Here is a 17,366-nt window from a genome sequence, read left to right as displayed (position 1 = left end):
TGCTGGTGACCTAGTTACAATGCCCCAACTAGTAGCATCAAGCACATTCTCTCTGTGTGTTGGAGGAGGAGAGGGGTGAATATTAATGGGCAGAGACTCAGTCTTAAGAATATGTAGGTGATGTTCATGCTCTCATTTGATCTCTGATAGTCATTTCAATCTGAAATAAGACTCCACAGAGAACGTCTGGAGGAGGCCAGGGCATATTGGCAGGAGTAGAATGGATCCTGAAAGAGTGAAGCAGACTGTCAAACCTGGGGGGGAGGGGGAGCATTGAACTCTGAGGCAGGGTACCAGTTTCAAATGGGAATAAGAATGTTCAGCAGAAAAACAAGCACAGAATCCTGTCCTTAGACCAGGAGGTGCTGGCAGTGATGGGGAAGGAAGGTTTTCTGGGCAGTACTCAGCATCTAATATGCACTAAAGCAACAAGGCTAATTGCAGACCCCATCATCTTGGGGTCAAAACCTATGGTGCTGTTGACCTTCTTTATGTGCACTGGTTCAAGATTAGCCAGGGCCGAGCCCTTACAGTCAAAACTTCGCTGTGGCTATGGGAAGAAAAGCAGGGAATTATGAATTTTGCAATAAACTGAGATTGGACCAAAGATGAATCTAGCAGCCATTGCTACTGAATTTGAAGCCGCAATTTCAGCTTATGGTTCATTAAAAAAAAAAAAAAAAGGTTCATTAAACAAACAAACAAACAAACAAAAAACTAGGCAAGGTTGGAGGGATTGAGCCATTATATCTAGGGCATGTGAAAAATAATTCAAGCCACCCATGTCTTGATCTTGGCCTTTACCAGCTTGAGAATTTCTTCAGATATGCCTGCAATCTTCACTCCAGGAGTACTGGCTTGTTAGTAAAACACATTGGTACGCATTTGTGCCTTGGAGACAGATCAACTAGAGTTCAGATCCTCATCGTTTAACTAGCATGAGGCCTAGAAGAAGTTTTTAATTTTTAAGCCTTGGTTTCCTCACTTGTTAAGTGATTAAGAAAAAAATAACCTCATGTATATGTCATGAGGTTATTTTGGAGTAACTCAGCAATGTGTGTGCCCATCTCAGAGTGTGTGTCCAGTGAGGGTAAGCTATTTTTATTACTGGCTTCCCTATAGCAATATTTGCTGAGATCTTGGGCAAAATATTGGTCATAGTTTTTAGCAAGTTGTCATTCATTCAATGTATGTGCTGAGCACCTCCTCTGTGTCAGAAACTACTAAACTCTCTATCAAGAGATGAATAAGATAAATCCAAAGATGAGTAAGCTACAGCTGCTGCACCCAAAAGGTTGTAAGCTAGAGGGGGAGAGAGATTTATAATCCAAGAGTCAGGCCACTGTGTGAAATATTATAACTCTAGACTAGTCCCAGTGCCCTGGGAGACTAGAGAGCATATGGATGGGTCGAGAAGGGGCAGGCACTCTGAGTGAAGGAATATTATGTGGAGAGAAACCGAGGCAGGAAAGGTCATGGACAGTGTGGGGTGTGGATCAGAGTCTCCTGTGTTCTGCAGTGGGAGGCAATTTATTCATTCGTTGAGCACAGCCAGAAGAACCCTCAGCCCCACCAAGAGAGCCAGCTCAGTAGGAATCTTCTGAGTCACTACTGCTTCTGTGTTGGAGGAGACAATGCCAGGGAGGGTGCCAGCCTGCCTGACTGGGTTAACCTGTGTGTCCTTCCCCTCCCCAGATCTCACCAAGAGATACCGCAACCATGGCCCTACTCCTCCTCACCGTGACTGTCCCTCCAGTGCTACCAGCTGCCCTGACCACAGGCATCGTGTATGCACAAAAGAGGCTGAAGAAAAAGAAAATCTTCTGCATCTCCCCGCAGAGAATCAATATGTGCGGACAAATAAACCTCGTGTGCTTTGACAAAGTATGAACTAAACTTTGCAGTTTGGTGATTGATGATTTTAGAGCTGGGAAGAGCCTCAGAGAATGTCTAGTCCGGAGCCCTCATTTTACAGATGGGAGCTCTGAGGCCAGAGAAGGCCACATAGTGAGCTCATGTGACATCATGTTTTAGAAGCCTGCTGTGCTGAGACCCAAGAAAGTGGGTCAGCCATCACTCATGAATTTCTTTCCTGTGAAATTTAATACTTTTTGTCCCTGTTTTGAGTTTCTAAACAATCTCTTACTGTAGAAACTTCTAGATATGATTGGCTTTTTCAGGAAAAAAAATGAGGAACATTTTGATTCCCTGAAGTGCTTTGTCCTGAGCTAAAGTGAGCATATTTATTTCTCTGCCTCATAGCTTCACTGCTACAATGCAATGGCCTGGCTTGTTCCCTCAGTTCATTTGCATTTGAATAATTGATAAAGGCTTGGCCACTTTTTAATTAACCCACTTTGGCAGAGAGGCCCATAATGAGATGTTCCTAGCTCTTGAGAAGTTCATGGTCTAGCCGAGGAAGCAGGTAAATGGAAGTGAAGATGATAATGCAGTGAGATGCATCCTTAATGCAGGTATGAGTGAAGCATAGAGGTGCAGTTACCTGGCACAGGTTGGAGGTAGATAGAATGGGCCCCAGGCTCAGAGCCAAGCAGCTGAGAAGCATAAGGATGTGAGGGCCTGCAGCATGGGAGGATAAAATTCCCTGAGGTGTGGCTGGAATGTGGGCTGTTTGGTAGGAAATGTATCTGGAGAAGAGGAGCCCAGTTGTTCAGTGCCTGATGTACCAAGCTAAGGAGTAGGGCCTTGTCATGAAGCGAATGGGAGCTCTTCCCATTTTTTTTAAAAAGACCAGTGACATTTTTATAGGTGTGTTTCAGTTATTCCATCAGGGGAATGTGATAAGAAGGGATAGAAGGGAGATAGGGCTGAAGCAGGAGGTTATCTTGGGGGTAACTGAAGAGCACGCTTATTGTCCTCGACAGTGAGGTCAAGAATGGAGGCTAGAGGACAAACTGGAGAGACAGGAACAGGCTTGACAAGTCTTCATCCCCAATTGGAAGTGGCATAGCTCTTAGATTACTTTAGTTCTATTCTCTTCTAATTTCCTCTGGTAAAGGAAACCCTCTATTGACGTCAGTGGGGAACCAGTAGGGTTAACTTAATAGGAGCTTCCTTTTAGATTCAGGTCCAGACAACAGCCCTTTGGACATTTTCTGATAGGGACTCCCATTACCTATCCCAGCGGCATCGTTACTGTTTAGAATATAGGAGGGAGATTTATAAAATATGTTCACTCTATTTGACTGTTTCTAGAGCTAATTTTACACAGCTTGTTTATCTTATTTCCTATGTAAAGCTTTTCCTTTCCTTCCTCATGTGCTTCTTTGCTAGTCTGTGTTAGGGACCACTCCTCAGCAAGCTTGGCCAAACTCCTAGTGGCACCATGTCATGTTATAGTGTAAACGAGTCTTGATTGGGAATTAGCAGAATTAAAAATCGAATCCTGAATTTTAGACTAGCTTTCTGCCTGACTTTTGCGATAAGATTATCTTTTAAGTTTCTTTCTAGCTTTCACATTATAAAGCTCTACCAGCACAATATTGGAATAAAAGCACTCTACAATTAATTGAAGTATTGAATTTCCATCTAGTGCTGTTTCAATTTAGGAGATATTTACCACTGGGCTTCTGAGTACACTTGTCCCCATATGTATCTTCAGTTGATGTTGGTTTGTTGTAAGTTTTCTAAAACAAGTTCCCTCGTTTCTTTCTGTTCAATTCAGCCCAAGCCTGGGCTAATATTTATGCCAAGAAGTTTTCTTTATCTTTATTTTATTCTCTTTAGAACCTCAGCTATAATTTAGGTTTCTTTCTATTTTATGGTCAGCTTTTATTGTATAATGGTCATTTTCACTCAGATACATAACATGGTACCATTTCTATTTGCTGCCTTGTCATCTCTATTTTCATGTTCAAAATATTGATGCTTAAACACATAATCTAATCACCAGAAAAACATCTCAGTTTGGATTAAGTTGCTAAGTCTTTTTGGAATGGAACAACTCAAGGGGATTTGGAAACACACAGGTTGTGTTTCTTATAAAATGCAGGAAGGAAATGAAGCAAATAGCTTTTCTTGTTGTTGTCCTTCAAGAAATAACTCACACAGGCATGTTAGCTTTCTACAAAGTCCAAATGAATGAAGACAACAAAGATTTCTTAATTCTTTAATCTAAAAATCAGTATGGGCTTTGTCTTTCCACATACTTTGCCAAACTTTTTTTTTTTTTTTACAATTTTTCATTGAGTGGAAGACTCTAGATGACTGGATTCTGGCTCTTTCTCTCTAATTTACAGGCCATTGTGCCCTGAGGCTGTTCTGGTCACCTATAGCCTGAGACTGTGTCTATCTATTTACTCAGTTGTAAGAATTGAAAGCATTGTGACCACTCACAGTAAAGCACTGTGCTAATGTGATGTGTTGTAATAATAGAAGATGTCATTTAGTAAGAAAAACTGAAAATTGAGTGTCTTATACAGAGATGACCTTTAAAAAGTACATCAGAGATCTGGGTGTCAGTGTTAAAATATAGGATATTCTCCAACAGTTGGTAGTACTCTGCTCTGCCCTGATAGTGTTGACACAACAGTGGCAGCTCCTTAATCTGAATAGGTATTTAGGGGTCCTAAAGCTGTTGGTAGCCAGCGCCTTACTTTGAATGGGTGTTACTAAAGCTGTTAACCTACCTACTGAAGACATTGGGATCTGTAGTTCATGACCAACTGTGAAACAATGAGCAAATTAAACGTGCTAAGATTGTCCTCAGTTGTGTATTGAATCATCTGTTATATTTTCTGATAAATACTCTCCCATAATTCAGAAAATCAAATCTTCCAGCTAATTTCCTCTTGACCTAACAATAAAACCCACTCATAGACATTCATAATATTTATTTAGCACTTTGTTGCTCTTTTTTTAGTCTCAAAGCCCTTTATCCACATTTTATTATCAATCTGGAAAGTCACCGTGTCACCCATATTTTAGGAAATTGTGTGAACCAGATGGCAGACTGTGAACTAAATATTCTTTAAAAGGAAAGAAAAATTCTGAGCTCTGTTTTAAAAGATAACAAGTGCTAACTAAAAGTCAAAGCTGATTCTTATTATATATCCATTCACTGAACCTCTCTCATTTAACAAGTCAAAACATTAATAAACAAAAACAAATCACTTCCATTTTGTTGTAATGGTTAGTAATTAGAATAATTTAATTATCAACATGGTCTTTTGGGAATCATTTGTCACCTGCTGAACCTTTCTTTCAGATGCCCTTCTCTGATTTGAAATTTGATGCTTCCAAAGAGAAGGCTTTGGATAACTAGACGTACTTTAATTTCTTGGGAACTTGGTTTTTATGTGAGTCATGATATAATTAAAAGCTCTTAATATTTGGCTAATACCAACTCTATTTTCCCCCCCAGACTGGCACTCTTACAGAGGATGGGCTGGACCTCTGGGGGACTGTCCCCACTGCTGACAACTGGTAGGCACCTTCATGAAGAAAAAATGTGTGATTGGTTAGGTTGCCTTGGGGCTACTCAAATCTATTCTTCCAGTGTTGAGGGAACAATGCCCCATAAAATATGTATAATAATTGGCTGGAACCAGCTCCCAATTATTCTAATTTTTTAAATTAAATGAGTTCTAATTTCAAAATCAGACAGGGAAAGTAGGCCTTCAAACTCCACATGAAAAATGGAATAGAATGAGGTTAGTGATTAAGAAGCTGGATGACTAAAACAGAGCAGTAAAGAGTGAAATCAGGACTGTGCTTAATTAAAAACTGCAAAGACTTCCTGGGCAGCTAGTGTGGTAGGGAATCCAGAGAAGAGCTCCGTCTTTTCCGTTAGTTTACACTCCAGTGGAATTAAAGGGCGCAGAGTAACAGCAGGCAGGCAGCACACACAGCGTTGCAGAAGAGCCATGGTCTGGGCCTCAACAAACTCCCTGGGCTCTAGCCCTCCTCCTGAGTCTCTGCCTCTGGCTGTGTAGAGATCCAGTCCAGATTTTTGTCCAGACAGGCAGGGCCTCTACTGGTCAGAGTCACAAAAGGGGAAAAGGTATTTGCAGTTTTAACCCTGCCTCTCACTCCCTTGCCCCTAGTACTCTGAAAATTTGGGGGAGATAGAAACATCTAGATACAATTACTATTTAGCTCTAAGACTGGATGAGAAGGTAAACCACGGTGGTCTACTGTCAAAGAAGAAAACAAGCTTTAGATGCTGGAAGTCTATGCCAGGAGTTTCAGGGAGTAGGGACAAAGGCCAAAAGGCTGAGTAAAGAGAAATATTTAGTCCATGCATGCTTTTACTTGAGCCACCTGGCAGGCATCCTTTTCATCTCCCCTGCATCACTGGCTTAGGGACTTCTTGCTAAGAGACAGCTCTGGGGAGTTTGCAGGAATAAGCTCTGAGCCTTACAATGTGCCTTACTGTGATGCTGCCATCATGTGCGCTGGCTACAAGTACTCTGACAGAAATCCCTGTGATTCTATATGCTGAAATTACAGCATTGATTGACCAGTGGCAAACTATTGAAAAGGAAATTCACATCCACCTCAAAGGATGGTTTTATGAATAGCAATGCACAGGCAGAACACTCCAGTTAGAAAAGAAGGAAGCCAAGTGAGCTGATATCTGCAAACTCTCCAAGGGCTCAAGGGAAGGGCAATACCTGTGCAAATATAGAAATAGCAAGATGTTTAACTTGGCTCTGGAAAAATTGTGCATCAATGATACCAGAATGAGTAGAATCTGTAAGGTACCATAGAAATCAAGCAGACAGGCCTTGAATACCAGGCTCAGGGTTTGAACTTTATCATACTGGACATGGGGGGCTATTGAAGGTTTTTGGCATAGGGATTGAGTATTATTGAAGCTCAGTGTTAGTGAGATTTAAGGGGCACAGGTGCAAAATGATTTTGTTGGAGGCCTTAACTTATTAGTTACTTTCTCTACCAGTTTCCAGGAGGTCCACAGCTTTGCCTCAGGCAGGGCTCTGCCTTGGGGCCCACTGTGTGCAGCCATGGCCAGCTGCCACTCTCTGATCCTCCTGGATGGAACCATTCAGGGAGACCCTCTGGACCTCAAGATGTTTGAGGGTACCAATTGGGTAAGATGATAGTTTATTGCTTCAACAGAATGAACAAAACATGAAGAAATCCTTAGTGGGAATGCTAAGGCTTTTCTAACTTTAGTTGAAACCCAGAGAAGATTTATAACCATGCACATAGGAAGTCTGATCCTACCTGAATTTTCTAGCCTCTATGCCAAAGGACTCTGTTGATGACTGCAACATGAAATAGGGTTGCACGATGAGATGAATTTGGGAACTGCTGTTTAAACAAAGTCAAATCAATTTCTTGACTGGAAGATTTCTTTAATATAATGTGGTGTCTTGTGACTATTCAAGAGAGACTATGAAATTCTGCATTTCCAAAACCTATTTGACCACAGAAACCTTATCTATGGGCCAAAACATGTTTTGGAGAAAAATATTCTTCAAAACATCCTCAGAGAAACAGTAGACTAAAGCAGTACTGTCCAATATGTAACCACTTATCACATGTAGCTAATGAGCATTTTAAATGTGCTATGCAAACGAGGAACTAAATTTTTTATTTTATTTACTTTTAATTTAAGTTTAAATAGCTACAACTGGCTGGTACCTACTGTATTAGACAGCATAGGCTTATACACCAAACTGGGGGGCTCTCAGCCCAATGGTTCAATTTTCTGAGCTGAGTGTGAATGGTAGTTGAAGGTCATAAACCCATCCTGGCAACTGTCATAACAAGGTGGGAAGACCTCTCTATTCTGCCACTTTCTAGTGTGGACCCCAAATTCAGAACCAAGACTCTGAGTCTGTGCCTCATCATGCATTTGAGATTACAAAGCCTCACTCACAGACTTGTGGTGAGCATTGAGACTAAAAGGGCCCTGTGTACTGTAAAGTGCCCAACATATGGAGGGTATTAATGAATGAATTAATGAATTTGTTACTTAGATTCTTCCGTCCTCCAAAAAAATGTCCTAAAGCTACTTATAATGACACAGCAAGTACAGGACAACATTTTAAACAGAGTTGTAAAGAAATGGAAACAAATTATTGTAGGGACATTAAGAACATTTCACACACACACACAAAAAAGTTTAATTTAAAGATGTATGGTAGGAAAATTGTAGCTTTCTAGAGGCCAGAATAATAAAAAGAAGAAGCCTGTTAAACAGGGAAGTTTCTGATATCAGTGCATTATAATTAGAGCAATTGCTTTGGAAATATTTTTGACATCAAGACAAAATAGTACTCACTTCCCTGGATCTGAATGGAGAGGAATCAGGATAATTATTATAAGCAATGTCTTACCAACCTCATTAGAGTTGGCACAGTAATGAATTACACAGGGCCCTTGTTACTATCTGTGACTTTGACCCTGGTTTTAGTATTGCCCCCTTTTCCATAACAGAAGTGTTGACTATCTGCACAAATGACAGATGAGTTAGGCTCGTGTGTGGAAACATAAATCATTAATGTTATCGTTGTAACAATTGTTTTTAAGTTCCACCCCAAACAAAGCATAAAAGTGCAAGAATGTTCAAGTTTAAAGCTGGGTGAGAAGCAGCCTGGAGTTAAGCATCCTTTGGTAATGGGGAGGGGAAAAATCCTTATAGACTGTAAGAATTTTAGCACTGGAAGGGATATCAGAGTATTTTTCAGAAGAAACTGTGATCTAGAAAAACGGAGCAATGTTTCCAAGGTTAAACAGGTGACAGAGCGAACATCACCATTGTCTCTTATATTCTGACCTTTATTATGTATATACCTGACTGATTTCCCCATATATTAAGTTAGTATTAGTTTCTCTGGTGGTATGACTTACACTGTTATAATAAATATAAACTATACCAAAAAATATAAACCTTTTTGAAATATGCTTTCCAAGTTTCTGGCAGCTAACTCGTTAACTCTCTAGCTACCCAATTAAATGGGTATAGCATCAGAAATAGTCCCATGTTTATCTTAAGACCCAATCTTAAATCATCTGAGAGCTAATGTGCTCAGTTCCATTGAAGGGTAAATCTCCACTTAAGCCCTCCTCAATTACTAGACATACCATTTAGGAAGAGCCATTGGCCTATAGCTTACATTTCTTCCATCAATTACTACTTAAAATGCAGTCATAATATTTCTGGATTTTCTACATCCTACAAGAATATTTTTTAATGTAAGTCAACATAATAGAAATCTGACAATGGGGTATTAAGATAATTGGCCTAGAAGAGCAAGTATGTGAAAAGGGCTTTGAAAAGATTAAAGTGCTATGCAAATGAGAGAAATTTCTTTCTTAATATTTTTTTCCCTAAGGAATCTTATGGATGTTTTTATTTTAAAACAGATAATGGAAGATTGCAATGTAAACTTCTGCAAACTTAGGACGTCAGACTCAAACATAATAATAAAACCAGGACCGAAAGCCAGTCAGGTATGATTTGTTTCTTGAATCATGTAGCTCTTTCCCCTGAAAACAGATGAAACTTCCCTGAATTTTACATATTTCTATGTCCTTATTGTTTTGCCTTATCCTAACAGTCTCCATAGATTGTTTTGTTTATTTGTTTACTCATGAATTTATCCATTAATTCATTCAACACCCACTGAGTACTCCACGAGAGCACTGTGCTCAGTGCTAAGGGATGGAGTGATTTCAATGCTAGACAGGTTGGACTCTATGTTGGAGTACACAGGGTGATAGAAAAATCAATAGGGATAAAATAAGTATAATACAATGTGCCAAGTGCTATAATAAAGGCCAAACACAGTACCATGGGAATCCAGAGATGGGTGTGAATACTCTTTCTGGGAGAGAGAAGCACTACAAAGAGGGTGACCTGTGAACTTGGCCTGGAAAATGATTAGGATTTCTCCAGGCAGCCAAAGAAAAGGGTCTTACAAATCAGACAACTTGATGAGGGAATTGCCTTAGAGGGAGCCCCCAAAATACCAATGTTGTGACAATTATAACACTTCACGATGTCCCTGAGCTCATTGCAAAGGAAACCCTGTTGGTGTGTATCTGCTAAATCTCACTTAAAAGCTTCTTAAACACCCTTTTTTCTTCTTTAATTTTTAAACTTTTATTGACTTTTAGAGCGAGAGGAAAGGAGAGGGAGAGAGAGATAGAAACATCAATGAGAGAAAAATATCATCAGCTGCCTCTTGCATACCTCCTACTGGGGAACCTGCTTATAAGCCAGGCACGTGCCCTGCCCGAAAATTGAACCATGTCCTTTTGGTTTCTGGGTTGACGCTCAACCACTGAGCCACCCTGTCTTGGCTAAACACCTTTTTCTTGGTTCACTCTCAGAGTCCTGTGGAAGCTATCTCCATCTTGCGCCAGTTTCCATTCTCATCGAGCCTGCAGAGGATGTCTGTGGTTGCTGGGCTAGCAGGTGAGGATCACTTCCACGTCTACATGAAGGGCGCCCCAGAGATGTTGGCCAAGTTCTGCAGATCTGAAACAGGTACCAAGTGGCACATTTCCCTTTTGAGAGTATTTTAAGTCCAAATACACAAAGCAAACAAGCCTAAGTCAGTAAGTGTAGAGGGGGTCGTTTTCTCGGTGGGTGGGAAGTGGGACTCATACATTTGATAAAGTAGACATGATACTTCCAAGGCAAAGAGGCAGAAAGTAAATACCCAGCTGTGGTCCAGCTAGAAAAGCCCAACCTCAATGGGGCATCGGGGAAGGAGATGTGAAGCGAGCATCAGAAGCTAGAATGGGAAGCTACATAGTGCTCAGAGAACCAGGCTGGTTGAGAGTAGAAGTACTCGGAAGACAGAGCCAAAGGGAGAGGCTGGGACACTAGACCAATTCTACAGAAGGGGTGTTCTGTCACCTCCTGAGGAGCTGGCACCTCTAAAGGAACCTCAGAGACACCGATGGAAAGAGAATGTAGAAAAGATAAATCTTTTAGAGAAAAAAAAGTGATTACAATAAATTAGATGGTATTAGAGCATGGTAATAGATCATTTTTACAATACCAGTAATTTCATCTTTCTGGGCCAGATTTTGAGCTGATTTGTATTGTTTCATAGTCTTATAAACATATGCACTTGCTAAGCAGCAGCCCAGATTTGTAAGAATACTGTTGCATTCAAATGAATTCATTTGGATAAATTGCCCTTTTGCTTTTGATTTTCATCTATATTCTCCTATGATTGCTGATATCCATCAACTCGTGCACAGAATTTTGATTTGGCAAAGATTGCTTTAACTTCTCTCTCTACTTGGAGTCTTTTGTGTCTTAGAAGTATCTCCTTTTTCTTGTTTTGATCTTCATAGCTCTCATGAACTCTAACCTTTATAGATTGATGACCTATACTTTTCTCTCTACCTTTTCAGCCACACAGATATAAGTATCTCTTTGTCATTTTAACCAGTAACTATTGACCCTGCTCTGTCAGCTTTGGTGTCACTTGCCACCTCTTATTTTTCTGGTAGCCCTTCCAATTCTTTGTATTGTTCTAAACTCTCATCCTTTACACATGCTAATATCATCTTCAGTGATTTTCCCCCCTCCTGTACTTAAGAAATAGAAAGGTAGGAGCTTCCTTGAAATTAGACCTACCTGAAAGATTACTTCAGAATCACAGTAAGTCTGAGCTGAATGGGTACATAGAGAGCCATAACCCCCTCCTTTTTTCTATCGTAAAGTGGGAGTGCAGAAGAGAGACTTAACATGCCAAGGTCAGAGAGCAAGTTGGTAACAGAGTGGAGACAGGAAGTCAGTGTTTTGCTATATAATCTGCTACACCTCCCATTGTACTGTGCTTCTTTCTAATGCCTTTACAGGCATACTATAAACTGTAAAGATTTTATAAATATGATAATATTAGTTATAATTACCATGTCAAAATACACATGTGTTGGAATTGTGTCATCCATTATCTAAAGTAAGGATCAACAAACATTTTTGAGAAGATCCAGGTACTAAATAATTTAGGATTTTTGAGCCACATGGTTTCTGTCTCAACTGCTCACCCCTGCCATTCTAGCCTAAAAGCAGCCATAGACAATGAAACTAATGGGTATAGGTGTGTTCCAATAAAACTTTATTTACAAAACAACAACAACAAAGACAACAACAACCAGTTGGCCAGATTTAGCCTACAGTTCACTGACCCCTGATTTAGAGAATCAGTATTTCTCTCCTTTCATCCAGGAAGATATAGTGCTGAGGTCTGTCCATACTGAATCCAGCCAGTGTATTTGATACTTAGTTGATGACCAGAACATCTTCGGCATTTGTTTCTGTCAGAGTAATAAGAACACACTATGAAGTGTTTGTAGCCTTTAGCTAGAAGTTGTGGTATTTCTATTAAAGCATTTTTAATGGAGTGGAGGTTAAAATAAGTACAGTGGCTGCATCCCAGAGTCTTGCTTAGGAGTTTGGTGACCTTCAATGTGACCTTGAATTTACCTGTCTTTTCTCTCCTGGCAGTGCCCAGGAACTTTCCACAGGAACTGAGACATTACACAATGCAAGGCTTCCGTGTCATTGCCTTTGCCCATAAAGCTTTGAGTCTGGGGAATCTTTCAGAAGTGGAGAGTTTATCCAGGTAAGAAACTCAAAAATAAGTTCTATATGAAAGAAGTGAAGGAGCCATTGGAGATGAATGGATATCTTAAATCATTAAGAAAGTTCTTGGTGATGAAGACTCAATCTCATTCGGCTCCTTAATTCAGAGATGGCTAACTGTGAGCTACACTGGGAGGACTTGATTAGGTCACAGTGCTGGTTAGTGGCAGAACATGGTTGGTGGTTGAGATGTCCTGACTCCCAGATGCTAGTAGCAAATTTTCTCTGCCCTGAATTCCATCATCCCACCAAAAATGACCAATGTTACTTGGGAGGACTACATACAAAAGAGTTGAGGGAAAGAAACAGTTGGCACCTTGAAAGTTCTCCAGAATCCTTAGACTTAGCTTCTTTCAGGGCCCAACAATATATTCTCCTCAGAACTGAAGAGGTAGTGAGTGCAAACTGCATTTCTTAACCATATATATAAAAGCCTAAACAACCTTTAAAATGGGTCAACCAAATGACTGGTTGACTTGTTGCTGTGATGATTCAATGACCACCAGGGGGCAGACACTCAATACAGGAACTTCCCCCTGGTGGTCAGTGCGTTTCCACAGTCAACCTCCCAGGAACCCTCCTCCCCCAACCGGCCAGCCCCTATTAGCCCCCATTGGTCCAATCACTAGCCAGGGCAAGGGATCCCACCCCTGCACAAATTCGTGCACCATGCCTCTAGTATGAAATATAATTCATAATCCTTAATTAAATTGCAGGGATGAATTGTCCTCATAGAGGATAATTCTGTAGATCTTTTTAAATGTTTCCCAATTTTTAATGCTGTTTTTTAATTGTCTATGACAAAGAAGTAGGGAAATAGTGTGAAAATTGAATAATTAATAATTTATGTATCACTTATCTTTGGTTTTGTGTGGCTGATATATACTTTTATGTAAAATTAGCTCCTCTACAAAAAATATGGATATTCTTGGTTCAATATTAGTATTTACAACAGGAGTCTATATACCTTAATATAATCAGTAATCATTGCTCCTTTCTTACAGTGTCAACTTCTCCTATCTGTAAAATGCAGGATTGTATGGTCCCTAAGGAGCCTTTCAGCCATGACATTTTAATCTTCTAAATAGAACCACAAGGCTCATTTTGCAATGTTTGAATGGCACTCACAGGTTTAACATTCAAGGTGTTAGTTATTCTTGAGCAACCATAAAGACCCATCACACACAGGATTGTAAAATTTTTCAAGACACAAATTTTAATAACGAACATTAAGATCATGTGTGAAAGGAAGATTTATGTAGCTTGACATGGAACGCAGCCACCACCCAGCTGCCACAGACAAAGACAGCTGTGATGTTATTATTTAAAAACTGCTACTGAGATAGACTTTATTCTAAATATGCCAAAATAAAAAAATAAGAATAAAATATGCTAGATTCCTAGGAATCTCAGATTTTCTAAGAGAATTTCAGAAATCTAGTATACTTCTTGGAATTTAGTTACTATTTTCAAAGAAGATAAAGGGATAGGGTTTTTGATATTATTTAGAATCAAGTCATATTTATCTGAGTTTTCTAATTAGCAAATAAAAAAAAACTTCTAAGAAACTGCCATCAGAAAAGGAGATAGAAGAGTTTTATGAGATGACTTAGAAAATAAAATACAAGCTATAAGACAGAAGAAATATTTGATCAAGGTTTCCTTTTTTTATTGGGTTAGCAATGTTTTGTTGAGTTTGACTGTGTGAGATGCTCTTCGAGGCACTGAGGATTCAGAACTGAATTAGAATAAAATTCTTGCCCTTAATAAGCTTAAATTCTAATTGGGGAAATAAGTAATAATAATAATAATAATAATAATAATAATATATGCAATATTAAAAAATAAAAATAGATAGATAGATAGATAGATAGATAGATAGATAGATAGATAGATAATATATAGGTATACAGAATAGACCTATAAATATTGCCAACTAGTAAAAAATGCTCAGAGGGGGGAAAATATAGAGCAGGTTGAGAGTATTTTTTAAAAATGACAGGGGTCACCCTTTCCCATGGGGTGATCAGGGAAGTCCTCTGAGGAGGCAAGCTTTGGACAGAGATTTGAGTAAAGTAAGGGAGTAAAGCATGCAGCTATCCAGAGGAAAAGCTTTGCAGGCAATAGGAATAGTGGACACAAGGATCCTTATACAGGACTTTGCTAGAAATGTTACAGAGTCACAAAAGGTTAAAGTGCCTGAAATGGTGAACAAGGGGAAGAGCTATAAAGTAGAGATGAAAACCAGAATTAATCAGTGAGAAAATGTTTGGATTTTTTTTAAAAATCCAGTTAATGAAAAAATAGTAATCCAATTTATCATGGAAATTGATTAAGTTAAACGATGGGATTTCAACAAGTTCTATATTAAGTTACCTTTTCTTTTATAATATTTTCTGAGATCACTAAGGCAGGATTGATATCTGTTTATCTAAGTATTCACCAAAATGCCTAGTATAAGATCTAAAATAAAGTAGTTATTTAGTGAAAGGACTTTTGAAGGAAAGATGTAGCAACTTAGATTCTACTCCAGATAGAAGTGTTCTTATTCAACTTTGAATTATATTTCCAAGCCTCCAATTTCAAGTTCTAAAACTATTTAAATCCATGGTTGATATCATGTATCAGGTTACAGATAGAAGTTGAAATGAATAATAGCATATTCAACTATTCCTTTATATCCTGTATGCAGTATGTCTTAACACATATGTAATAAATTGAAATTACTTTAAGCTCAAAAAAGGTCTTGGAAATTAAAAATATAAATGATTAACAATATTTTTAAAACCCAGAAGAGTTAGAAGATAATCATATTATTTAAAAAAAAAATGGAGTTGAAAACTAAAAGCAGTATAAGATATAAAAGTGGTTGCCAGTGCATGAAATCTGTGCACGGTAGGGTCCCTAGGCCCAGTCAGTGTTCGGATCGATTGGAGTCTTCTGGTTGCCAGCTGGGGCCTTCCTTCTCTGGCTGTCTGCTGCCTGCTGATGTCTGGGGCCTTTCTTCATTCCACACCACCCCCTGGTGGTCAACACACATCCTAGTGAGCGATCAAACTCCTGGTCACCCGGTTGAACTATCAAAGGGACACTTTGCATATTAGCCTTTTATATATCTATCTATCTATCTATCTATCTATCTATCTATCTATCTATCTATATTAGCATATAATTAGTACATTGATAAAATTTAGAAACATTAAAAAGAAAAAATAAATCCAACTGTTGAGACTATATAAATAAGCATTAACATTCACTTTCTTCTAACTCCATAGAGAGAAAGTGGAGTCAGAGTTGACATTTCTGGGACTTCTCATAATGGAGAATCGCTTGAAGAAGGAAACTAAACCCGTCTTGAAGGAACTGAGAGAAGCCTGCATCAGGACTGTGATGATTACCGGTATGTGTGTCTGGAAGCTTAATTAAGTTGAATGCCTCCTGGGCAAAAGAAAAATACTGTGTGAGCTGAGATCAGATTGAGGCAGAAAGAAAGATGCTTTGCTGTCAAGTCTGTCGCCCTGTGGTACAGTTACCTGGAAACATGTGTAGCTCCCCCAACACCACTGTGAGTTTTGGAGGCACATACTATATCTTGTTTTTTTTGTCTAATGCTCACTTTTTATACCCAAAATCAGTGTACTGCTAAGGGATTCACAGTAAATGCTTAAACACAAGAATGTGTTTTCATCAATAACTCTAATAAGACCTCCTTGTAAAGGGTGGGGGACCCACCTGGACTGTCTTTAAGGCAGTGGTGACAGGCGTGGCACCTGATATGATCAAATCGAAGCATGGCTCAGCGCTAAGTGTTCTTTTCTCTGCTTGACTGGAACCCAGATCCCAAGGATGGCTTTATGCTATCAGATTGGACCATGTTACCCCATCGCTAAGAGCTGTCAGTCTCCTGGGATTAGTCATAAACTGACCACCACTTATTTATTCATTTGTGCATGTTTTGGAAATATGCAATATTCAGGATACCAAAATGCTAACTATGGTGGGAAGGAAATGCAGAAAGCAGTTGACCTCTAGGGGCAGATAGACTGAGGCAGAGCAGAAGATAAATGATGATAAAATAAGGCCGAAAGCAATAAATGCTGATAAAGATCACTAACGAAGTAGTATGGACACTCAGGAGAGGGGGATCTCAATTCTGATTGCAGAGAGGTTTATACACAAAGCAATCTAACTTCCTTTGTCATCTAGGTGACAACCTGCAAACAGCTATTACTGTTGCAAAAAACTCCGAAATGATCCCTCAAGGGAGCCAAGTGATCCTTGTTGAGGCCAATGAACCAGAAGAGTTTGTTCCTGCTTCTGTGACCTGGCAGCTGGTTGAGAACCAAGAGAATGGACCTGGGAAGAATGTGAGCAAATGTGAAAAGGCCCTTCCGTGGCCTGAGCTGACAGATACAGTTCTGGCCCTGGGCAGCCTTTTCTTGGCATCACAAGTCACCACAGTAATAATCCTCACATCTGTCCAGAGCTTTACAGTTTGCAAAGCATTTATCATTTCCACCAGCACCAGCTAGATGTAGACATAACCTGGAGGATGATTAGGGAGTCAATGCCAAGGCTCTACTGATTAAATCAGAACTTCTGGCCTGGGAGCTGACATCAGCTCTTCCTCCTGGTGTTTCCAATGTTCAGTCATAGTTGAAAATCACCAATTTATATCCATAATTCCCATTTTATACTCACAGTTACACTATACCAGTGGTCGACAAACTGTGGCTCGCGAGCCATATGTGGCTCTTTGGCCCCT

General features: G+C 39.5%; 1 protein-coding gene across 2 annotated transcripts in view; it reads left to right on the top strand.

Annotated features, from left to right (window-relative positions):
* ATP13A5 (ATPase 13A5) overlaps positions 1-17,366 on the top strand; it is a 94,921-nt gene that overhangs the window by 43,773 nt on the left and 33,782 nt on the right. For both annotated transcript variants that reach the window (XM_084872835.1, XM_084872834.1), the window contains 8 exons: positions 1,696-1,884; positions 5,384-5,445; positions 6,923-7,073; positions 9,358-9,444; positions 10,327-10,483; positions 12,464-12,581; positions 15,877-16,001; positions 16,808-16,968. In XM_084872835.1, coding sequence (XP_084728961.1) covers positions 1,696-1,884; positions 5,384-5,445; positions 6,923-7,073; positions 9,358-9,444; positions 10,327-10,483; positions 12,464-12,581; positions 15,877-16,001; positions 16,808-16,968 — 1,050 coding nt within the window. The remainder of the gene's footprint in view (positions 1-1,695; positions 1,885-5,383; positions 5,446-6,922; positions 7,074-9,357; positions 9,445-10,326; positions 10,484-12,463; positions 12,582-15,876; positions 16,002-16,807; positions 16,969-17,366) is intronic.

This window comes from Pipistrellus hanaki (assembly GCF_964339955.1).
Source record: "Pipistrellus hanaki genome assembly, chromosome: 2".
NCBI lineage: Eukaryota > Metazoa > Chordata > Mammalia > Chiroptera > Vespertilionidae > Pipistrellus > Pipistrellus hanaki.
This window is presented reverse-complemented; position numbering and strand designations above follow the sequence as displayed.